Source organism: Merops nubicus, unplaced genomic scaffold, assembly GCF_000691845.1.
Source record: "Merops nubicus isolate BGI_N331 unplaced genomic scaffold, ASM69184v1 scaffold2905, whole genome shotgun sequence".
NCBI classification, from domain to species: Eukaryota; Metazoa; Chordata; class Aves; order Coraciiformes; family Meropidae; genus Merops; species Merops nubicus.
This window is the reverse complement of record NW_008607458.1, coordinates 1-25,032: the sequence shown is the minus strand read 5'-3', so window position 1 is coordinate 25,032 and position 25,032 is coordinate 1. Positions and strand designations below refer to the sequence as shown.

General features: G+C 39.6%; 1 protein-coding gene across 1 annotated transcript in view; it reads right to left on the bottom strand.

Moving 5' to 3' along the window:
* CEP350 (centrosomal protein 350kDa) overlaps positions 1-14,103 on the bottom strand; it is a 61,636-nt gene extending 47,533 nt beyond the window's left edge. The window contains 10 exon segments of the mRNA XM_008939927.1: positions 1-131; positions 952-1,095; positions 4,156-4,269; positions 8,769-8,858; positions 8,861-8,872; positions 9,411-10,024; positions 10,494-10,658; positions 11,350-11,468; positions 12,457-12,500; positions 14,031-14,103. Of these exon segments, the coding sequence (XP_008938175.1) occupies positions 1-131; positions 952-1,095; positions 4,156-4,269; positions 8,769-8,858; positions 8,861-8,872; positions 9,411-10,024; positions 10,494-10,658; positions 11,350-11,468; positions 12,457-12,500; positions 14,031-14,103 (1,506 nt within the window).
* Positions 14,104-25,032: the final 10,929 nt, after the last annotated feature.

The following is a 25,032-nucleotide window of genomic DNA, read 5'->3' as shown; positions in this document are numbered from 1 at the left end:
AAGAGCGGCTTCCAGCTTCTTCACATTATTCTCTGACTGTACTTTACTCCTTGACCTTTCAGAACTTCTTGAAGAGGTTTTATGGGTAACATCCAGTCTAGAATCTGAACCTGTCCTTCCAATACAGCCTGCTAAAGGATAAGACTTGTCAAATATTTAAAGGAAAAATCACACTTGGGAAATTACATGCCATCACTGAAACAGCCACAAGAGTGAGGATGAGGGTGGAGTGGAAATCTCACTGTAAATGTGCTTATGCTTCATTCAGTGTCATAGTCTGAACACAGCTGCCTTTGCTTAGACTGAGCTCACACCCTTTACATTCTTACCAACTCCATCACCTCACAAGCATAAGAAGTACAACAGCAACCACAGTCCCCTACTTGCTCTGAGATTCTGGATAAATTCTGAAGAGGGCTAGTGGAGGAATCAGTGAAGATTTATGATGCACATGGATGATATTATATAGTATCTAGAAGAACCATAGTTCCTGTAGAACTGGGATGCCCAACCATAGCTTACACATTATGCACAGCACATCTGGAAAATTCATCCGGACTGTGGACCACAGCCAGCCATTAATTCCCCACTAGCTTCAAGAGGCAAAGAAACTAGAGGTGACCCAATTTTTTGGTTGCAATCTATTTCCCATCTATGCCAGAGCTCCGGAGCACCTTTGCAGCACGTACTGCCCCTCAAGTCACATGCACAGAGCAGGCTTCCCATGACACTGAGAAAAGTCCATAATCCGCCCAGAAAGAGGTTGTGCATCCTAACCATGGATGTGAGCAAAATTCTCCCCCTTTGAATCTCACGTTAACAATATGAGTTATTTTTTCTAAGAAACTGGTTACATTCTATTTCAGAAGCCTGCTTTATTCTGCAGACATGCAGTGTTATATAATAAATAAAGAACAATGAAAAAAGTCCAGTGATAAAAGGACAACTTACCAGTCTTGGCAGCTCGCTCTCGTCCTGTTCTGTCACTAGATACAGCTCTTCTGTCCTGTTCTACTCTGGGAGCTGGACCCAGTATCTTTTTTACTAGCTTTTGTCCCTCTCGCCAGGAGAATGTACTTATTACGTAGTTTCCACCTTCAGAGTAAGTAATAAAAGTCAAGCACTTGACGGATTTTCCAGCACATCAAGAAGTATTTACTGCAGCCATTAATACTTCCTATACCATTTAGTTCTGTGTAAGTGGTACGGCTGCAGTTACACAAAACCATCCTAACCATGAAGATACTCAACAGCTGACTGACACAACTACCAGCACTTCATGCCTACACAAAACGCAGTGTAAAAATCCAAAACATACTGTAGCACATAAAGACCCACCGAAGATTTATTTTAAAGAGTTATACAGGTCTAAAAATGTATAAACAAATGTTACAGGGGGAGAGGAGAAATATTTGTAGAGAACTTGAGAAGAAGCTGTTCATTTCCACTTAAGTAAATAAAATAAGAAACAAAAGATCTAAAATGTTGTAATAAGAATGAAAATAAAGGTGGGAGATAAACAGCAATTCACCTTAATATGCAAAGAATATTAGCTGATATTCTAGAAAAAAAAAATAATTAGAGATTTTTACAAATAATTAATTGCTGAGAAAGGTTTTTGTGAGGAGGGTAAAAACTACCAAGCCGTGGCTGTTCTACGCCAACTCACTGTCCTCTAGTTGGGATTTCTGTACTGTGATTGAAAATAGTTAAGATAAACCCTATTAGTTGATAATTAATTCAAGAATAGACCACCTTACAGGTGACAGAAATCAAATGAGAGTATTATTAGTATTACTTTATCAGCCTACATATAATTAAATGATAAAAACTGGGTACAGTGGCATCTTTACCTAATATCCGTTAGATTAAAAGCTAGGTTTATTCACTTCACTTTTCATCTTACTAATTTCTAATATTATTAATCATTTTTTGGAAATAACAACCTTAAAGAGCTTTGGAGAAAAGCATCATACAAAAAAAAAAAATTATTAATAAGCTAATTCAGACCATTTGGCAGTATTGTATTGCTAGAAAAGCACCTAACTTGCACACCCAGTTTGCAGACGATTTCTGCCCGTTCTGTTGCAGGTTGTACCTCTGACAGCACTGCCTTAACAAACCCAGACACTACAGCACCAACACCACACAGCCAAACAAGAAAGGACTGTAGTCTGGGCCCAACAGGACTTTGCAGACATTGTACCAAAGCAACTTCAAGTGAAACCCAGGACAGCAGACCAATATTGGTTTGGTATTCCCAGTCCTCAGTTCCCACCCTCACTTTCTATTCATTATTTTAAACCAGAAGGAGGAAGCCTGTTCAGTAAGAAGGCTGCAGCACGCTATTCATTCATTTACTAACAGTACTCCTTGCTTGCATTGTAAATCATCCAAGTATTTAATAAATCTGTCACTTGAAGCATGTCACTACAAGCCACTTTGAAACAGATGTATCAGCTAAAGGGGCTCTCTTGTTGAACTCGCTGTTCTCAATTACTTCTGCGTGCATTTAAAAAGACAGTGAAAAGTCTCATCTTCCATTTCAAGTCAGCTGTTTGAACTAAAACACGCTAACAGAGCAGAACATGAGCTGTGGCTATTTATAACCTTGGCTATGTTAAGCAGTTTCTTATTGCTGTGACTGGAGGACAGACCATCACAGATATGCCACTTAGCCATGTCTCTTATCTTCTAGGGATTTCAAGCCATCATTTTCCTCACATTTGATCCATTACAGGAAAAAAAACTTTGCCATTAAAACTTGCATCAAACTCTGTGCTCCTCCCTCACTTGGATCTGTCACAAACACGTAAGTTTGTTTAGTATAGTTCATAAAGTATGAGTTGATCAACACAGGAAGGAGGAAATCACTTTCAAGTGATAACTTTTAATACTTTGAAGTATTAGCATTCATTACCACGAAATATTCCCATGCAGCTTGATGACTTACAGCATGCAGAAGCTCATATTCACTCTCTACACAACGCTCTGAAATAATTTTTTTAAGCAGCTTTTTTTCTGCAACAAAGTGTTTACTGATTATAGGCCACTGCACATAAAGAGAAAAATAATATCTTAAAAGATTTTATTGCTTTTTCCAAGATAAAAGATATACCTTGCAAGATAGATACCTAACCTCACATGTGTTTAAACAAAAAATTGCTCTGTAGTGTGACTGCAGTCCTAGCTACTTTGTATGAAAAATAAAACCTATTACTAAGCAGATGTGAGTCTTCCCAACTCTTTTGCTACCCACGATATCCAAGATTAACATTACTGGATAATGAATAAGCACTGTCAGAATCCCACATGTAGTTAAATTAATTTTCTCCTATAAGGGACTGCTCTACAGTAATCTGCCTGTATCACCTTCTCTAAATACTTTAATTTTATTCAATAGACAGAGGAAATGTCAGACAACAATGAAAATTAAAAAAAAAACCTGATGGTGAACTAAACATTCCTTTATAAACATCAGGATTTGTAAGACTCATCAGGAAAAATGTTTTTACATTCTTTCATTAACTGAAAAGGCCAGGAATGGGTCAAGCTGGAACTGACAGTGCAGGACAGCAACAACGTGACACAAGACGTAGAAGAGCAGCCAGAGAAAAGTCAGAAGGACACTGTTCTCTGCTCCCCCATAGAAGAATCATACAAGAGAACAGCTTTTGCTGCAGCCCCTCCCCACAGAGGAGGGCACCTCGGCAAGTCCTGCTGGCACTGGTTTTATATCCTGTCCATTCCTCCTCTCAGCATTATTCACTGAGCTGTAGGTCAGGCACTAACCAGCCTCAACACAAGCTGAACAGAAGCAGGAACCACAACAGGGCTACTGCTCCTTTTCCTCTGTGTTGGCCTGGGAGACACCTAAGGAAACCTGTCCCCTCCACAGAAACACAGACTCTTCCACAGTTTCCATGAGGTGCACACAGAAAGAGGAAAGGCAGAAATGTAAACTAAACTAGAAAAAGTACAAACAGCCAACCCATCAACAACAAAATATTCACATCCCCAAAGCAGCATGCAGTCTACAAACACACAACAGAACTGTCACACATCTGAGATGACTTTGAAAGCAATACACTTTAATTTTGCTTTATTTCCTGAGACAAATCTCAACAGTGTTCCCTTTGCTGTAGGACTAGTTACCTTGTTTGGACTCTGGACTTGACAACCGTGTCAGTTTTTGCACTTTCCGCACTGGTCTGGTTGCTTTCTTCTCTTTGTTTCTATCACTAGGTTTTCCTTTCACTGTTGAGTCCTCTAAAAACAAACAAAAGTTGTTAAGTGATATCCCACAGGGAAGAACATAGAATAACAAGCTTGCTTCAACATTTACCTTGAAAAACCAGAACTCAGAGAAACACAATAAAATCCACTGACTCTCCCAGATTATATACTGAGATCAATTACTCCAAGTCCAGCATTTTAAAATCCTTGTACCATGACACTTTTGAATCAAGTGCTGTTTACCTACGCACTGGGATGCAGTGAAGCCACAGCAACACCATAACAAATCTTCACAAAGTTAATTTTCAATTTTAAAAGAAACATTGACAGTTTGACAAGAACAATTGTTGGCTCTCTTCTGCGAAACTTATTACATTTTACAGTACTAATGTTCCAGAAGAACATGTAGTTCCTTCACTCCCAAAACACATTGATTGCTTAAGTTAATATGCTTCCATATTAACACATGACAGCACATTTGCTTGTTGCCTCCACGCTGGAGCACAGAATACAGAATACCTGCGTGCTCTACTTTCTGCAAGAACTACTAGAGAACTCCCCCAGTGATGCAGAACTATTCTGTATCACTTAAGCACTCACAACACAACTAAGTTTTAGGCTTTAGAGACACTTACCAAAGATAAAGTTGTATCTGACCGTGTTTTCACATTAGGGCAAAGAACAAAAAGGAAACTCAAGATGTGGTTCAACCACCACCCCACTGAGCAGGAACAGCTGCCCAAGGTACAAAGCAGACACAAGCACTGCTCAAGGACAGGCAAGCTGTACGGTCAGTCTCAGCAGTCTACATAGACACCTTCAAAGACTTGTTAAAGCATTTTGGTTTACATGCCTTGAAGATGCTCTTTTCTAAATCCCAAAAGTGAACTATAGATAAGGAACTCTGGCCACTACTACCACTGCTTTCTTCTTCCTCTTCTATGAAGAATGTGATCAGACAACCTAAACCAATCAGGATGGAACTCTCTCCATGGACAGATCTGAAGCTTTATTTCTCAATTACAGACCCTAATTTCAGCCAAGTCCACTCTTTCTGATGGATGCCCACAGGAACTATCAGAGACAGAACAACAGATCATATTGAAGGATGTTGGAATGGAATTTTAAGAGCCTTTCTCCCTCTTAATATCCTTTCCTTGCACATTTTCCAGTAGTCTTTGAGGCTGACAACAAGCTCTGGGAAGACAGAATCAATGCATCAAGTACCAAAGGTCTCAGTGACTGCATTTTCAGAAGTCTAGCTTGCCTCCTCACCTCTTTTCGCGACAAACAGTTCCTTCCTGGTACCAGGGAACTGCAAGCTGCTTCCTACTCACTCTGTTCATATTACAGTAATTTTGTTTTAGAACAGCAAATCCTGAACATCTTTAAGACAGAGTTACTGGAAGCTCAAGGTCCATACAATATCCTTCTCTCTAACTGCTAAACCAAGATAAAGGCATTCTGTATAGTCTACACTCACATGTAAAAATCTTATTGCAGTAAAGAACAATGCTTTCATAGACAGTAGAGATCTTAGAGCTTATTTTAGCACTAAAGAGCATGGAAGAGTTTTGATACAACGGGACTGTACACACCTCAAACTCCAGATGCTGTAACTTAAATACAGAATTAGCACATGGATAGATGATCTGACAACCTAAAAATACATTTACAGTATCTATTATGTGCAGCGTCAGCATTTTATTACTTGGAATTGGCTATTCAGTATAATCTGTTCAGGTCAGAAAGAAGGCACGTTCCATGACAGCTGCTCTACACAGGGCGTGAGGGCAGGCGTGCGGCTGAACACACGCACAGCTCCTTCCTTTTGCAGGCAGAAGTCCACTGAACACGTGATGCAAGTGCCTTTTTAATTGGACCTCAACAAAACTTTTCAAAAATTCCGATTTGTATAAAGACCTATAAATAATTAATTAATAATTTACATTATGCTTGCCAAAACTACCAAAAAAAAAAAAAAAAAAAAAGCTGGTGTAGATTAAAAGCCTTTAGAAATTTGTCATTACTTTCATGGACTGATGTTGAACAGACTACTTGTAAAACAATTTTACTGAAAAGAAGCAGCTCTTCTTTCTTGACATTTTTTTCTGAGTGATTCCAGAAAAATTCCTTAGTACCTTGTCAAGCTGTACAAACAAAATAAAACTGAAGTCTAATACTGGTCACCAGACTATCAACCTACAAAGACACCTACACATTTATAATTTCACTGCTTTTTCCCCTGGTCTTACATGTTTTGACCAATGAGAACAATACTTTTAATATGCAAACTCTTAAGCTGTACAACTAGAGGTTCTCAGGGGATTTTATTTTCCACCTCTTCATTTTTATTCGTCTGGTCTCTCCTCATTCCCTCAGCTCAGTCAATCAAAAGCAATTCAACCTTACAGCACTCCACACTAAGCAGCCTAGCAAATCAAAAAGCACACTTGGGCATCCTACCCCAGCCCACCCAGAGAAAAGAGCTGCCAACTGTACTACAGTTCTACAGAGTGAAAAATTAATAAAGGCTGGGTCTCAGAGCAGTACATTTGAAAGCATAAAGCATGAATTACTGTTTTGGTCTTTCAGAAGAGCAACTGCCAAGCAAACACACTGCAACGTTTTATCATCTTTGCTTATAAGCATCAGAATACTATGTTGCTACATGAGCTCATCACCTAAAAAAGATCCTATTTTTTTTTCCCTTTGTTGACATTGTGCAGCAATGATATTTAATGTTTTTTTTCAAAAGACTTTTAAGCAAAGAGGAATGAGTAACAGTTTTCTAAGCTTTTAGCATTCAACATTCATTTTGGCGTTCCACTTTCATCTGGAATAAATCCCAAAGGGAAAGCTATGTTAATTTAGCTCCAATGCCCTATCCAAGCCTTACAATACTGAAGATAAAGGAGCTGCAGCAGAAATAAAATCTAGATTATTTAAAAGGTTTCTGAAATAATATTCTGGTCTACCTGTTCTCCACCTCCTCAGGGAATCCAGAGAAGACCTCTTAAGAAGTCCATGTGTACAAATCTTCGGGATACAAATCATAAATTGTTTCAGCTGCAAAAGACCTTTAAGATCCAAGTCCAGCCATTAACCTAACAATGCCAGCCCTACACTAAACCATGTCCCTCAGCACTGACTGCATCTACACATCTTTTAAATGCCTCCATGGATGGGGACTCTACCACTTTCCTGGGCAGCCTGGTCCACTGCTTCACAACCCTTTCAGTGAAGAAGTTTTTCCTAATATCCAACATAAAGCTTCCCTGGAGCAACTTGAGGCCATTTCCTCTTCTCCTATTGCTTATTCCTTGGGAGAAGAGACTGACCCCCACCTGGCTACAACCTCCTTTCAGGGAGCTGTTGAGAGTGAGGTGGTCTCCCCTAAGCCTCCTTTTCTCCAGGCTAAACAAAACCAGTTCCTTCAGCCACATCTCATAAGACTTGTGCTCTAGACCCTTCCCCAGCTTTGTTGCCCTTCTTTGGACAAGTTCCAGCACCTTAATTTTTCTCCTTGTAGCAAGGAGCCCAAAATTGAACCCAGTATTCAAGGTGCGGTCTCAGCAATGCTGAGTACAGGGGGACGATCCCTGCCCCAGCCCTGCTGACCACACTATTTCTGATACAAGCCAGGATACTGTTGGCCTTCTTGGACAACTGGCCAACTTGTCCTGGGCATGCTGCTGGCTCACGTTCAGGCAGCTTTTGACCAACACACCAAATATCTCAAAAATGTCTCCAAAAACTTCAAGACTTGGCCAGTTCTGATGTAAAGCAATAAAGTTCTACAAGTTCAGAGATATTAAACCAATCTAATGTCCTATAATCTCACCACCACACACAGCCAAAGGCACACACCCCTTTACTGCAGGCTTCCTACTCCATTTTAAGTAAGTATTCGCAGAGACTTTCCACAGCAGACGCCTCCCATCTCCCCTTTTGCTACCTCTGTATTCCAAATAAACCACTAACAATTCCCACAGGAGCTTCAAGACTGGCAATCTGTTTGACATCATACTGCAAGAAGTTGAATTCAGGCTTCAACGTACCATGTATGGTGTACATGTCACTTTAATGGTGTTAACAATGGCAGGGGAAAAAAAAAACTAAATTGTTCCTATAAGATAATATAGTTTTAATCAAAACAAAAAGCAATTTGGAAAGCAAATTGCATTCATTCATGCAAACATGTATAAAGAAGTTACAAAACAAAAAGACCCCACTGTTCTAATGAAGACCTTTGTTCTAATGAATTCTCGTTTCATAGAAAGGCTGTAATTTGATTCTTTTCAGCACTGGTTTTCTATTAAAAGTATTTTAATAAGAAAATGGGTAGAAGGATTTTTAAAATTTTAAATATTTGTTTTAGTGTTCAAAACAACTAAATTATTCCTCCTGTGGAGTAAAAAACCCAGTATTTTTAACACTCGCTGCTTCCACGTTTTGTTTACATGACTTTGTAGACTTCCACAAAATAGATTTTTCTGCCTGTGGCTTTGTCCATCCAGCTTGTGTCTCACCTGTTAACTGAAATGCTACATCTCTATACAGCTCCCGACCAATGTGAAATTCTTCCTCATGCCAGATCTTTCCATCTGGAGTGCGAATTTAGCAGGATTGAAACCTTGAAAGTAAACAATTTAAGAGTTTAAAATTATGGCATAAAATGTAAATAAGCTTTTGCAGGGTGGAAGGGCTGGGAAACTGCCAAGTAAGAAAGGAACTACTTGAATTTCTAATGTTTCATTAGAAGAAAACAATATACCAGTCTGCCACTTGCTCACAGTTGAAAAACAGCAGACTGGGTGAAGAAAATATTATTAAAAATGTGAAAGGCTTTCTCAATCAATACAATGTAACTAAGCTCTAGGGCCATAAAAAAACACATGTTGAAATAAACCCAAACACTACAACAGTGAGCTTCTTTGTTATAGTAATTTGTCAGAAGAGACAAGGAGAATTTCAAAAGAATCCACACTTCTGTAAATTGGCAAGGATGACTTCTTCCTTGTCCATATCTGTGAGCAAACCATGCTATCCACTCCTTTATTGCCCAAAACACATCTATGAGTCATGTCCATCCTTTGACATGTTGCTCAATTAACTGATCTCTGCTCCTTTACCACATATAAGCATCAGGGAGTGATTCTGCACCTCCGTACCTCTGTATGATGGAGCAGCAGGTGCAGCTGCCACTTTCCTGACTTTGGGAGTCACGGCACTCTCCACGTTTGCAATCACAACAGGTTGCTCGACACATCCTGAGTGCTGCCCTCTGCCACCCAGCTCTTCAGAATGCTCCCACTGCCTTCGAATCCGCTCCTTCAGCCTCTCCAACTTGGCATCATGCTGCCGCCGTTTCAAGATTTCCAGCCTATGAGCACTAGAAGTACTCATGGCAGAAGGGGAAGACACTTTCAGTTCACTGTCCTGGGATGTGTTACTCTGAGGAGTTTTAATGCTACTTTCATCTCCTCTGGAGCCACTAGTTTTTTCCTCTTCCAGTCTTGGAGGTGTTGCAGCCTTAAGAAACACCTCATTATTCTGCAAGGCATCAATTGCTGGTCGGTCGTTCAAATACCTAACAACAGTCTCGTCTGCAGCAGAAGACGAGCTCTCAAAATCTCTGCCGCACAGACCCCGCTCCTCTCGGTCACATGTCAAACGGCCTGCTCCTTCAGTCTTCCCTTCTGCTTCACCCAAGTCCAAGCTAGAGAGCAGCTGCTTGGCCTCAAGTTGGCTAGAGCCGTGGTAAGACAGAGAACTGTATGTATCCCTGATGTAAGAGAAAGGGGGGGGGGAAAAAAAGTCACCATCAAAAACACAACTGTAAGACCTTCCAATCCAGCAATGAGCATGTTCACTAACCAGAAGAATAACTTTCTGTACCTTGTCACCACTTTAAAGGGAAGTTCTTTCAAAGCTTGATCACCATACATTTAATAGTGTGAATCTGACAGAACTGGAAAAAGTTTGTTGAAAATTTCATTTTCAACTACATATAAAGTTCAAGAGCAGAAATTGGGCCATATAGCAAATCAGCAAGCAGTAATGTCACCGTTCAATTTAATAACAAATTTGTGAAATTTTTAAGAGAAAACACTTTCATCCAACAACACATGCTGCTCATGTGGGTGGGTAAGGGGAGAAAGCAAATTAGTTTTTGAGGAGTTGTCAAAAACATCACTATTAGCTTAATTCTGATCTTAGCTTATTTTTCAATAGTCAACTGCCCCAGCACTGACCTGTATGAAGCCAGTGGTTCACGAAATTCCACACGACTGCTCTTCTTCACATTGCTTTCATGAGTGGTCGCTCGAAGAGGGCTGCGTGAGGACTTCTCCTTGCCTGATTTATTTTGGCTGGAGGACCGGGAAGCTGAAGCAGAAACCAAAGAATCTTCTATGTACCTATCACTCCAGAAAGAGAAAGCTCTGGGGGCTGAATACTTGAGAACACAGTTTATCTTGGATTTGAGAAGCACTCTAGAATAGCATTTAAAGTACTCCCTCTCTTTTTCAACAAGCTGATTTCAACTAATAGTTGCAAGGTGCTGAGTATTTAAAGAGAAATAATAATGCTTAAACATTTAATTGAAGTAATTAAATTTGTGAAAGTCGACTGTGTTGCCACTAGAGGTCGATCTAGTGGTATGCTATTCTCCAGTGGCATGCTATCAGAACGCTCTGAACAGTATTTAAAACAAGGGCTTGCTTCTTACAAGCAAATGGTCTCCTTAAATTAAATAAAGGAACTGTCAGATTTAGCATATCAGGGTGTAACTGCTGACAAACATTAAAAAAAAAGATATAAACAGCTAGTCCGGTGTAAAAATAGGCATACACAATTGTTATCCAAAACCACAGAATCGGGCTCACTCACAGTGTGGGGACAGCCCTGTCGCTCCCTCTATCCCAGTGACTATGATAGCACACTTCCTTCTTAAGCTAAGGGAAGAAAACATTTGTCTCTCCTGGGCAATTAGAGTTCCACGAATAAAGATCAGTAGCAGGAGTCAGCTTGTGGGCAGGGAGGAGAAAGGGATTTTTCCAAGAACACAGCAGCTTTATGCCCCCTTGCATGCTCCATGCCCAATAATACATACCCTTTCTGCTCAGCTTCCTGCTAGCACTTGCAGAGGGCTTCTTGGCATCCATCACAGAATCGAAGACAGCCGTGCTGGTGGGACCTATTTCCAACTTGTTCTCTATATGTCGTAGCTAGAATTTGAAGATAATGTAAATTAGAATATTGTTATCCGTTTTTAAGTTACAATTTTTGTCCACCAACGTGACAATTTTTTCCTCATTTTCATAAAGAATTAAACCCCAGGAAAAGCAACTCCACAAGGCTGATGCTACAAAACTGTGTAGCCTTATGGCCAGGAACTACCCCAAATTATTTTGTTTAAAAAGATGACCTAAAATAGGTTTTCTTGCACATTTTTGTTTCCATAAGTACACTGTTGTGAAAAAAAATATTAATAATAACATGTCATTCAGAGTCTTAATGCTTGGCCCGAATGAAATATTAATCCCACTCAGAATAAATTCCGTAATACTCTTTTCAAAATGGAGCATGATACAAGATTCCACACATAAAAGCTCACACTGATGCTCAATTATTAAAAACAGGAGGAATAAGACTATGGGAAAGAGCTGAATTCCCCCCAAAAACAAGCTGTTTGGCTTCACTGAAGCCAGGTTTTAGAAACCAGTGTGATATCTTAAGCACGTAAATTAAGTACCCACAGAAAGACAGGAATTCCTTTCCTCAAAGATGTAAAATCATGAAATACCCTGTTGTTGTCCCAGTTTCTGACTGGTTTCAGTAAGCAGGGGAGAGAGATTTTTTCAAGTTTTCAGAAAAATGAGACGTCACCACTTAGGGGGTTGGACTCGATGATCTCTGGAGGTCCCTTCCAACCCCTAACATTCTGTGATTCTGTGTGAAAGGTAATATTACACTAAGACTTAGCAAGTATTATAGTCAGACTGAGCTTGCTGTGGTAAAAAATTCTACTCCATGTGGAAAACTTTCTCCAAGATACAACAATTTTCAACATGCACATACTCCAACTGCTTGCCCTATTTTCAACTTGTTTAACAGACAATCACAGAACAAGATAATAGTTTGGTTAAAGCTTTTGTAGCCACTAACTGATTCAAAAAGGAGTAAGAAAAAAAAAAAGAAAATATCAGTACTTACAGCAGCCTTAGTCTGAGAAAAAGCAGCCCATGCTGCAGTTAGATCTTACAGGACAGAAACAAAGAAATAAATTTCTCATTAGTACATGGAAAACAAACATTTTCATGGGCTCTCTACGCAAGTCCAGCCTATAAATCTCTGAGAGGTTGTTATCAGTCAAGGCTCATCTTAACAGAGCAATAAAGTATTTAATGTAAAATTTAGGTCGAATGCACTATTACACTTGAAATCAAATCTATCACACACTATAGAAGATGTTTAGAAGACAAAATAAAGCTGGTTATCTATCCCAACATGCATATCTTATTCCATCACACTATAGTTTAATTACTTTTTTTTTCCATTGTATTTTCTTCTTCAGTAAACTAAGCATGAATACATGGCTACTGAAACTCAAAAACCAAGCTCTGAACACGTGAATTTTGATTAGTAATCTTCTTGAACTGTACACCCTACAAACAAAATAGAAGCAATGTTTGCGAAGAACAAGCAGGAGGCATTAATCAACTTCAGCCTTTTAATCTAAATCGTTCTATGCACAATCCAGTTCAGAAGGATGCAATAGTATTTTCCTCTAAAAATATTTACTTCTTCAGTTCTTTTAGTTTCTAATGGTATTTTTCTAATCTAATGCTTTACACAAGGCAACATCCAAAACCTTAATGTACCTTAGAATCACAGAGTAAAGTATCTGAGAATTTAGAGAAAAAATGATAAATCTTTTCCTTATAGTAAAAAACCTACCAACTTCATTTCAGGTAAGATGCAACAACCCAAAGGAAGAGGGTTAAGGAAATAGGGTAGAAACAACTTTGCTTTGAGTTTGGAAGACTGCTTCACACCTATAGAACACCTAAATTTCACAAGGTACATAACTTTAAAAGGAATTGAACATGTCACCGGGAAAAATCAGCAATAAAATAATAATCCGTCTCTAGTTTCAAAATAACTTCTGGAGCTCGGTTTTATCATAGAGGAGCTCATAAGGCTGATCTTGAACCACAGCCTAAACATGCGACTCAGCTGCCCTACAGACTAGAGCTTTCTTCCTCTCAGGGATGTAATTTTGGGGGTTTTGCCCCCTCCCTTCCTAAATTACAGAGTAATCATGACAGTAAAAAGCTTTTTCCAGCTGAGGGAGACAAAAGTGCTGCAAGTCATCTTAGTGGTGATGAGATACCGCTGCTATTCAAGTGTCTTTAGCTCTTCACTGTTTTGGAACTGAGCTACAGTCAGGAGCAACTGCCTCTCAAGCTCTCTTTCACTTCTTTCAAGAGCCTACAGCTCCAAATTTCTGTTCCTGCACTGCTCCTCCTCTAAGGCACTCAAAATAATCTGTCTCTGTGCCATCTTGGCAACCATACTGTAGGCTGGAATATCCTAATGCAGATCAGCAAATACTCTGCAGATCAGAGTATGAAAAAGCTCTCTCTGCAAAACGGAAGCCACAGAACACATGGTCTTAGCTTCCAAAATGAGGCTGAGGAATGCTTTCTGTAAAAACTCCCCAACGTTTCAAACAACTCATGCTAAAGCATCTTCCAAAATAAGGCAGTAAACCAGAAAATCCATACCTCTGGTAGAATCCTTGTTCTGGTTATGCCTCGGATTTTGTAGAGGTGCCTCGTTTGACTTGTTGCTCCACATTGTGTTAATTTAGCTAGAAAAAAAAAAGTCACTTAAGAATCAGAGGTGTGAAGTTAGAACAAATGTATCTTATGCTGAAGACAACCTCAATCACTATGATGAACGTTCACATTATATGATGATTTCAAACTCACATCATGAGCAAGAGCAGAAAATCAGCACCAAATCTCAAATGCGTTCAAAGCTTAAGGTTTTTAAGAAACCACAGAATTCTGTGGATAAAGAGTGGCTTGCTTTTTGTTCTTTTTTGTTACAAAGAAAAGTGATAATTAATGTAGTGAACTTGATAAAAGGAAGCCCAGAGATCATGCAATTTAGATCATAGTAGTATCACAGCAAATCTGAAGATGACCACGAAGTAAAACTGCACGTGAAGGAGTAACAGAAGCAGTATCATGTGGCTTGAACCTATAAACATTCTGCGAAAATACCCAATTCCACATATGAACATGTCACCTATCTCTGCTACAGGAAAGGCAAAACAAAACTAAACTGTGCAGCAGGACATTATAGCCATGAAAAGAGACATGACTGGAGCTGCCATTGTGTTCCTGTGAACTTCAAAGGCAAGACTCACAATGAATCCAAGAAGTGTGAACTCTGAGTAACAGACCAGGCAGTCACTATCTTTGTCGGTGACAAGGACAGTGGGATTCGGGGGCAGCCTCAGGAAGCTGGCAGATAACACCAAGCTGATTGGTGCAGCGGACATGTTGGAGCGGAAGGCTGCCATCCAGAGGGACCTCAATAGGCTTGAACATGGGCCTGTGCAAAACTCATGACATTCAACAAGGCCAAGCAGAAGGTCCTCCTGCACATGGGCACCAATACAGGCTGGACAGAGAATGGACTGAAAGCAGCCCTGAGAAGAAGGAGGACTTGGGGGCACTGGTTGATGAGAAGCTCAACATGACCTGGCCATGGGTGCCTGCAGGCCACAAAGCCAACCATATCTTGAACTTCACCCAAAGCAGCGTGGCCAGCAGGTTGAGGGAGTTGTTTGCACCCCTTATTGTTGCCTTTCAACACTTAAACAGGACCTATAAGAAAGCTGGAGGAGGACTTTTTCCAAGGGCATGTAGTGACAGGAAAAGGTGTAACGGCTTCAACCTGAGAGAGGGTAGATTTAGACTAGATGTAAGGAAGAAGTTCTTCACTGTGAGGGTAGCAAGATGCTGGCACAAGATGCCCAGGGAAGTTGTGGATATCCCCTCCCTGGAAGTGTTCAAAACCAGGTTTTAAGTGACCCGGTCTATTGGGAGGTGGTCTAGTAAGGTTGAAAGTAGATGCTCTTTAAGGTCCCTTCCAACCCAAACCATTTCTCTCAGCAAAGGAGTTTTTAATAAAGGAGAAAAAAATATTAAAAGCTACTCAATAAGGAAAAACAATTTTGAATGAAAAGGCAGGTAATTTATGCAAATAGTTATTTCTCATTACTTCCATTGCAGAAGATGGGCTTTCATACATAAAGTTGTAACAGACTTTAAAGAAGTGCTATATAAGAAAAAAAAGTAAGTTAAGAGACCCCAGAGGAGCTCACACAGCCAACAACAACTCTGACTAGTCAGTACTGCCGCTACCCTCTCACCAAGAGCCTCCTATCTGGCGGCATGTGCTTACTGAGCTCTCTTCACAACAGACTCAGGGCTCTTCTGTTACAGAAAGGAAAAATTATTTGACCACACAACTCATACAAGACGTTCTGGACCTGTGAACGAGTCATAAAGGCACATTTTCCTCTCCCTTCTCTCATGCCCTCCCAAATACCATCTTTCTTTTTAATTTTCTTAATTTCTCAAAATTTCTTTTGCTTTCACTTCCCTACATAGTGTGCCACATAAAAAGGCATTCAAATATAAGTTTCATTCTTCTGGTACAAGGCAACCTCCAGAATTAACATTGTGTGCTATCTACTGGAACACATCCCCATCTGTATATTTTGTAACAAAGATTTTTGTTATATAAGGTTTTAAGAATACTCACAAGGACCAAGAGTAAAGTTTCTCACATTCAGTCACTCAGCTTGTATTTATGGCGGTAAGGTGTCCTACAAAAGTCTTCTTGTGCCCCAAGAAAGACTACCAATAATAACAACACAGGTCTTCAAAAGACCTTTAGTTACGACTTTCTTTAAAAAATCCAAATAAATGTTCAGAAGTGTGTGGCTTTTTTATGTGAGCTTATATATGTAGGTACAGAAAACCACACACACACACATATTAGTCAAGCTCACAATAACACAGTAATTCTAGAATTAAGTGGGGATGTGTTTTTTTTTTTTTTTAAGTATTTAGTTATGGGCAGTGAGACAAATGAAGTTAGAAAATTCTGCTTCTAGGACAGGTGCTGCAGAGCCCATTCATGCAGAACTGCAGCTTTGTGCCTCACATCATTCATGCTGTAAATCATAACACTGGCTTGCCCTGGAAATCATCTAACTGATCTTCTCCATCACTGGAGCAAAGAGCTGTTGTGCGAGAAAAGTAGAAAATAAATATTAATAAAAGTGGGGGAGTTTTCCACAAAGAAGCAATTTTGAGAGCTGCTGGAAATGTAATATCATTATCACTCTCTTGCCCACATATAAACATTAATGGTTGGGTTTGATGACCTTCAAGATCTTTTCCAACCTAAACGATTCTATGATTCTGTAACAAACCCTACTCAATATGTAAATTCAGCATAAGAGAACTTCTGGACAAGCAACTGTTTCTTAAGGGATTCTTAAGTATCCCTCTTTATATAATAGCTTGGGATTTATTCTTATCCTTAGAACTACTAGCACAGATAAGAGAACTTAGAGACTAGAATTGTTCTCATTATACACACACAAATCTATACAGTTTATTTTATGACGCCCTGTAAGCACAGTATTGTAGCACACTCTGTGTACTCCTTAACTCTCTACAAAAGGCCACGCAACTTCTCCTCCTCTCTGTACAAGCTGGGAAGCAATCACAAAGCACCCCGCTGTTATTTCTCCTCATGAATACCTAGAGTGCCAGCTCTCCGCGTACAGTATGACTCGTGCTGGGTTCAGTGCAGCCAGCTGAGATCCACCCAGCCGTTTTGCTTAACTCAAGTTGCTGCTGTGAAAAGAAAAAAAAAAAAAAAAAAGACGTGAGCATTCTGGAGCTGTCTACAGTTTCAGGAAGGCAATACTGCCATAGTTCTCAGTCACAATGTAATCTTTCTTACTGTAAGTGTTTGGGTTTTAGATGCCCCTCTCCCCCTATGTTGGAAGAGTGGAAGAAAATTACCACCTTTCCAAAACTTATCTACAAATGATGTTGATTCCTATCAACCTTCAAATTCCTACAGATTACTAAAATAACTTGTTCCACTGCTATAGCTTACATGAACAAGCAGCACCCTACAGAAAACAAGTACTTGTATAATTCAATATCCTGTCTCTGCAAGAAGTTAAACCAGACAGAGAAGACACTTTATCAAGAGTACAGCTAGAGGGCAGGGGAAAAAGGAAAAATAAATCAAGACACAGTTGCCATGTCTGTTTATAGGACTTGCATGCAGGGTAGTGGACCAGTTAAACACTAAAATGAAAATAATATTGATCAGAGAATAATGATAAACTAAAAAATTATGCAAAGTTTGAATTATTTTTAAAATACATTTTACATGAATACAAAAGTTGTCTCAATGTCCCATGAGTAACTTTAAGACAAAACACATGGTAAAAATAAGATTCTGAAGTGACTGCTTCAAAAAGATTTTTTTTTTTATAAACTAAATGATCCACCACTATTTAACACAGAGCTTAAATGAAGGGATTGCGCTCTACAGACGAAATGTCAAAGAAATTCCAAGTTCTTCACTGAGCGGTGATGTCAAAAGGTTATCTGCAGACTGGATAAGGCTATGAGGATCTTAAGAGTTTGTTGAAAAACGGTGGCAGACTGCAGAATCAGCAGGACTGATCTCCTGGTTATTCAGTCGCTCACTGGTAGACCCAGACATCCTACACAGGTTCATTCAAGGCTGGTTTTCCAAGCCTCCCCTCGTGTGAATGGGTGAGATACAAACACCACTGTGTTCTGACATTTCAATCCCACAGCAAGTGCCCATCTCATTCTTTACTCAGTTGTCCAGGACAAGAAGGAAAACAAAACAAAACAAAACAAAACAAAAATAAAATAAAAAAAAATACACAAAAGAAGGCCTGGCCCAGCAGAGCTGCTGCAGAGAAGGACCTAAGAGGAAGCTTCCAAGGAAAGGATATACTCCAGACTGCTGGAAGAAACTGGGGGCGGGCTGGGCACAGGACTCCTCTCTTCTACAAACACTGTTCCTACAGGAAGACACTGAAGAGAACTGACAGGTCAGAAAGCGCATAAGAAAACACCAGAGACAAGGAAATGGAAACCAAGAGAACACCACTGCCAAATAAAAAAGATGACAATTCAGCACTATATTTACTACCAAACAGGCCAAGGATGGCATTGAAAGGTGCAACAGATTACACAGTAACAAGTCAACACAGTAAGAGGACAGCATTTCAAAATGAATACAAGGTATGAAAGCGGAATAGTCTTAGGAAAGGTAGACAAAAATGTAAAGAGATGAAAAAGAGGACTGGGGAAAAAAAAAGTGGTGAGCGAAGCAGGATATAAAAAGGAAGAGAATGGAAAAAGACACAAAGATGACAGAAATTGAACGAACTTTTGAAGCATCAGTGCCGAGAGCAGAAAAAAAAACCAAACAACCAAATAAACAAACAAAGAAAAGCAACCAGTATATCGGTTCAGTTGTAAAGTTTTTCAAGCACCCTCACTATGATTTTTTCTTACTAGCTCAACCTTGATAAGAAATGGAAAGAGGAAACTCAGAAGTCATGGCACTGAAACAAGGAAACAGGAGAGGAAACTGAATCATACAGATTCAGAGAAGGCAGAGAATGTGAGCAAGAGATTGTCCACTGTTATTTTCACTAATATTTAGTGGTTATGCAGAGGAAAGCAAACAAACAAACAAAAATGGTATACGTAGGGAACAGTACTCCTCAAGATTTTGTTTCTTATAAAAACACAAGGGATAACAAATGAAATGTATACCACAAAAGAATGGATGAAGCTTTGCTAAGCGTAGGGGAAGAAACAAATTATTAAAATTGACTTCTGTGGGACAATCTTAAATGTTTAAACCCCAAAGTGGCCAGTTTTTCTACAAGCTGGGAATACAGTCTGCGAGGCCAGCACTTCACACAGTTTAAGCTACAATAGGGCAGCAGTGTTAATCAAAGAAGCCATCTTTTCTTCATGCCTTGTCTTTTCTTGCCTTATTCAAGCAGAAAGTCAATGGGATTGTGTAGTAAAGTGAAGTAGACTGGGAATCCAGTACAGTCTGAAAATAGAATTGTTGTTCTTTCTGCTTTATTAGTTTTAGCAATGCTGTACCATAAAATAGAACCTCTGTGCCAGCTGAAAGAGAAGGAATGGAAATACTGAGGAACAGACAGATTCATTCCAGTCCTGTACTAACTGCTGTCATGTACCATAACATAGAGTCCTTCCCCAGGAGCAAATTCTTGAAGCTGCCTTTGCCTTGAGGGGAGTGAGTGGGACTTGAGAAAACGAGGACCATTCCCTTCACTACCTTTTGACCAGTGGAGATACTATGGGGGTCTACACGCCCTGCTCCAGGGTGCCCACTGCACCCACGCCTCGCACAGCACAGACAGCTCGTCCATGAGGGAAATGAGCATAGAGCCACATAAAAGGTTTTAGGGATGCTTCTTCCTGTTCACAAAAATATTCTAAGTTTCCATGTACAAATAATGAAAGGCTGTCTTCTGAAGCCTAAAGGCTCTCTGGAGCTCCCATCTGTGCAGCTATGGTTCTGCATTAGTGGCAATAACAGACAAACACAGGTGGGCAGACAAAATCAGACCTAGTCAAGCAAACTATTTTTCTGAGCCAGCCTACTGAAAGTGATGGAATTTCTATTTACAGTTGCCAGAAACACTTTCCATGTCTCCTCAAATACCACAGAACATAATTTATGATGGTTGAGTCTGGAACAAAATACCTTTACCTACTCATTTTCCTGGGATTTGAGCTTTTACCATATTGGATTATTCCATTTAAATGAGAGCTAAAAATATACACAACACATGGCTCTAAGGCTTTTTTTTGTTATGTTTATGGGCTTTTAGAATTTTTTTTTGCTCCCAGAGTTGAACATACTGCCTTTTTTTTTGCCTCAACGTATTTTGAGAAAATTGTCTCTCGAAGAAATAGGACGCAGGTGATTCACTGACCTTCCTCAGGACTAAGGACAAGTTCCAGAACAACAAACAAATCTGTTTGTCAAAAAACCGACGCATCTCCAGAATCTAAAGCTGACTCTGCAGAATCAGACAGGTCCTCCCCCCAACCTTCTTTCAATGCCCATTTATATAATAAGCTTTCAAATTAAATTTATTTCATGGGCAAAAGTTCTTAAAGGAAGTTAATATTCAAAATCCAAGCACAGCACCAACTGCACAATGCTTCACAGACACAAACTTCATCTTAACACTTCTCCACTATATTTTCTCAAGTCTGCAATTTCTGCTTTGCGCCTCCAATATTATTTCTGCTATAAAGTTGGGGATTTTTATTCTCATTATTTTTAAGTGGTGCTGAGCTAAAGTGGCAAAGGGTTTAAACTATTCAGAGTGGCTTTCTAGGTAGTTTTGCTGGTTCTTAGTCTGACTGACCACTAATGCTATTTGACTTGGAAATACTTTACCAGTCCAGACTGCACTGCACCCCAAGAGTAAGGCTGTATGCAACAACAATAGAGGCAATAATGTAAAGCTGATGCAAGAAAAAGATGGAAGTAACAAACACCAACAATACTGAAGGAGCTTGTGAGTGTTAGCTGCTCTGAATAAGTAAAATTTTTTATAATATTCAGCATTTTGTCTTGTAATGCAGACAGTAAATATAACAGAACTTACACTGCAGTCATTATTAATTTGGAAAATAATAATTCAAACAAAAAAAAATCTTCAAAAGTAAGATAAATAGATCAACAAAATATGATGTGTCTTAAGCTAGAAAAACATAAAGAAGCTCTTAGGGATATTAAGGTAGTACCAAAAAAATGACCAATCAAGATACATCACGCACAGACAGAAAATCAGTAAAGAATTTCAAAACACACATCACACTATCTCTAACTATTAACCAAGAAGATAAATGACATCAACAGTCACACATCCACCAAATGTCAGAAAACATAGTAAAAAAATTCAAGTATGTTTCATGAGCTCTAAGATTAAATCACTGGCACCAGTCAGCTACTAAATTTGCATGCAAACTACAGTGAAGATTTTTCTATAAATGAGATGCCACTAAAACAGATTCTCTTCGACTACAAGGTGAGGGCGGACATTTAAAACACACTTCTGCTACAAGAAGACACAGAAGCTTGCAGAAGCATCTCTGCTTCAACACAAATGCTATGAAATTTATGGAAAAAAATCCAGGACTAAAAAAATGGATTAGTAGTTTCAGTGAAAGTAAAATGCATTCAATGTTTTACTCTGCTCCATCACATGCTCTGAGGAAATCTATTGAAATGAATGTTGTGACAGCTAGCGTAACTTGATTCATTGTTCCTGAAGAAATCAGAGTACAAAGGCCCAGAGAATGCATCCATTTACGAAGGAGACGCACACAAGGGTTTGCAAATCCATTCAGGAGTTCTGTATTTTCTTTGACTTCAAAGATCTTCACATTTATGACAGAAAATAAAATTAGCGATATACCCTACTTTCGAGAACAAATAAAACACTCCTGTATTTGTTTCCTTGACCTGCATAACAGAAGTTCACTCATTCCATCTCCGGTTACTAGAAACTACACATCAGAAGATTTCAATTCTTGCAACCCAGAATAAATCCATTCAGCAGAATATGCTCAAATTCTTCAAAAGTCCTATCTTCAAAAGGCCAGCATCTCCTATCCCTCACCCCACAAGGAACACTCTACTGGAAGGGAATCTTCTTAGATCCTACAGGAACAACTGACAAAGGAGCAGACCAACAACTTCACCTGCAGATGTGACAACTGCACACTGATCCCTAATTTCTTTCAAAGCAGAATAAAATGCATGAAAACTTCAGGGAAAATGTTCCAAATGTCACTTTCTCAAGTTTGATGTCTTTGCTCTGAAATTGCATTCAGAAGTAGTGGCTAAAAAATGTTTAAATAACAACATGCGACATCACAAAGAAAAACCCATCCAGAGCCCCATGACAAGCAGAACACTGACCACCAACCTGGTCTCTGACCTGGTACTAAAAAGACTGGTACCAGGACTCTGCTGAGAACCCTTTTTCTTGAAGTAACTAAAACCAGCTTCTCATATTTAACAATTCCATCCTATTAAAAGCTTTAAGTGCCTAAAACTTAATTTCAAACTTTTCTGTTTCAGTATGCCAATTCCACCCAGCATATTTGCTATTAGCAAACATAACACATCATGTTAATAAAACTGGAAAGTATCAGAGAAAAACAACTGTTTTTAAAATTTTTATACTTTTTTGCCATGAATCTGACTTAGTGTGAAACTCTGCTGTCAGTGAGGAATGCTCTTATGAAGCTAAAACATAGCCAGAATTTCTGTTAGCACTCAGTAAATTTCAATTAACATAGTATAATTGATTAGTTAATTTATTTGCTCTATTCCTTCTCCTGTATATTGACAAAGTTTTCAGACTTGCATGTACAAGTCATTTTATTCTCAGTCGAGCAGTCCATTGAGTCTATTATATCATTAGCACAACAATACACCTATATATTCTAAGCAATATATCTATGGATAAGTTTTACACTCTGGCATTCTGACCTAGCCACACACCTAACATATTCCCTGTACCAGAAAAGCTTTCTCTCCACACTCAACTACCAAACCCCTTCCGTTACCAGTGTCATACCACTATGCCTGTTCTCACATTAACACAGCTTATATTGGTTTGAAAAGCATGAATTATGAGTTTATCAGCAATACAGTTCAAACAGTGCTGCTGTACTGATAAAAAAAGGCATACTCCTGATGAAAATTTTTAAGGCAAAGTTGAGCAGACTTAACAACTCAATAGTGCTGAAGAATGCATATATTCCTCCCCAGTTCCCTAGCACTTTTGCCACTCTATGATAGGCACAGAGCTCATCTGACTGCATCACAAGCCAGTTTAACTCACTAACCCAGCAGAATATCACCCACTTGTTCTTCTGTTTTTGTTGGCTTAGTTTCTCCCAGTTTATTAAACTGAATCAGGTTGCTAAACCATCAACAGCAGAACTGGACCAAATGAGGGAAGAGAAGCAGCAGCAGACACCTCATGTTGTGGAGCTTCACGTGACCGCCACAGATACAGCCATAAAACAGATCAAGCGTTCTGTGCACCAACGCTCCCGGTTTCAAACACGTGCCTAACTTTTAAGATGTTAATAGGACAACAGCCTCATCTGGGCACACTCAAGTCAAAGAGACTAATCGTGTTTAATTACTTTATCCATAGGTTTCATTCAAGATAACTTTCTAAGCAGAAACCAGCAGTGTATTTTGTAGAGGGCTGTGAGGAGATGCAGAAAGTTAATTACACCTGAGTCAACAAAACCTTTAGAGTAGATGTGGCAATTCCAAGATTAGACTCAGTCATTTAAAGGCTGTTTTTACCATGGTGGCAGAAGTTGCTGATACAGGTATTTCACAACATGAAAGACACAGTCCATATTGGGACCGTCATAGCTCTAAAAAGTCTTCCCAATGTTACAGTGGCAAACTTAACTATTCACCAAAGCTTAGTAAAACAAATCCATGCAAACAAAACGTTTTACAGTTTTAAGATCAGATTCTTTCAGTTATCATCACACCTAGCCTAGGGAGTCTACCAGAAGATTTACACAATCAGCAGTGTAATTTCCGTGGCACCCTGGTCCCTCATGGGAACGTGTCATTACCACATGAATTATGTCACTTTTTTCAATGGATGCTGCATGCCTGTGTTTAAAGCAGCGTCATTCTCGGAAACTGAAGCTTTCCACAGTTCACAGCATTCACACAGCCACACCTTCAATGGCGTTTAATTAATCTAAAGCATTACCTAATGAAACTGTTGTAGCAACCAGAGCGATACAAAAGAAGGAGCAGTTCAGGTAACTCTTGTCCATGCAGACAGTCTGACAGAACATTTTGAGCTCCCATGCGAAACAACGAACAAGCACCTGACCACAGCTCTACACGTTTGTCCCACAAGTACTATGCTTTTGGTCACAGTACTCCTGAATGATTTTTCAAGCCTGTACACTCCGTCGCCCTATGAAATAGTTTAAGATGACTAAAATACAGAACTGACCGGGCAAGTTGTAAGTTTTAACTGCAAGATACTGGAGGTTTCATCCACAAAATGAAGCTATTTGGCACATAAACCTCTACATGTGCATACATACACGATGTGCCAGGAGATGCCTGGCTGCTAAGATAGAGCTGATATCCAAAGACAAAAGGAGATAAACTATTCCAGAAGTACATCAACAGCAGGCATTATACAGCTTGATCTAGTTGGAGTTATCCCTGCTTAGGGCAGGGGGATTGGACTACCTTTGGAGCTCCCTTCCAGGCCAGACATTCTATGATATCACCGAAAACCGCATCCACAGAAAAAAAAGCCACAGCCAGACTAGCATAAAAACCTTTATGCCCACAACCGCCTCAATGAATGGCACCAGTGAAGCCAGAGAACGCTGGGGGCAGCTGTTGCTCCGGGATGTAAGAAGTACTTTCAGCGGGCAGACATCGAGCGATCCTGGTCGCGTCCCCACAGCCCGGCAAGCCCGCTCCAAGGGCAGGGAGCCCGCAGCGCAAGCACAAGCGGAGCGCACATTCAAACTTTAAATGCCCTGTCACAAGCCTGAT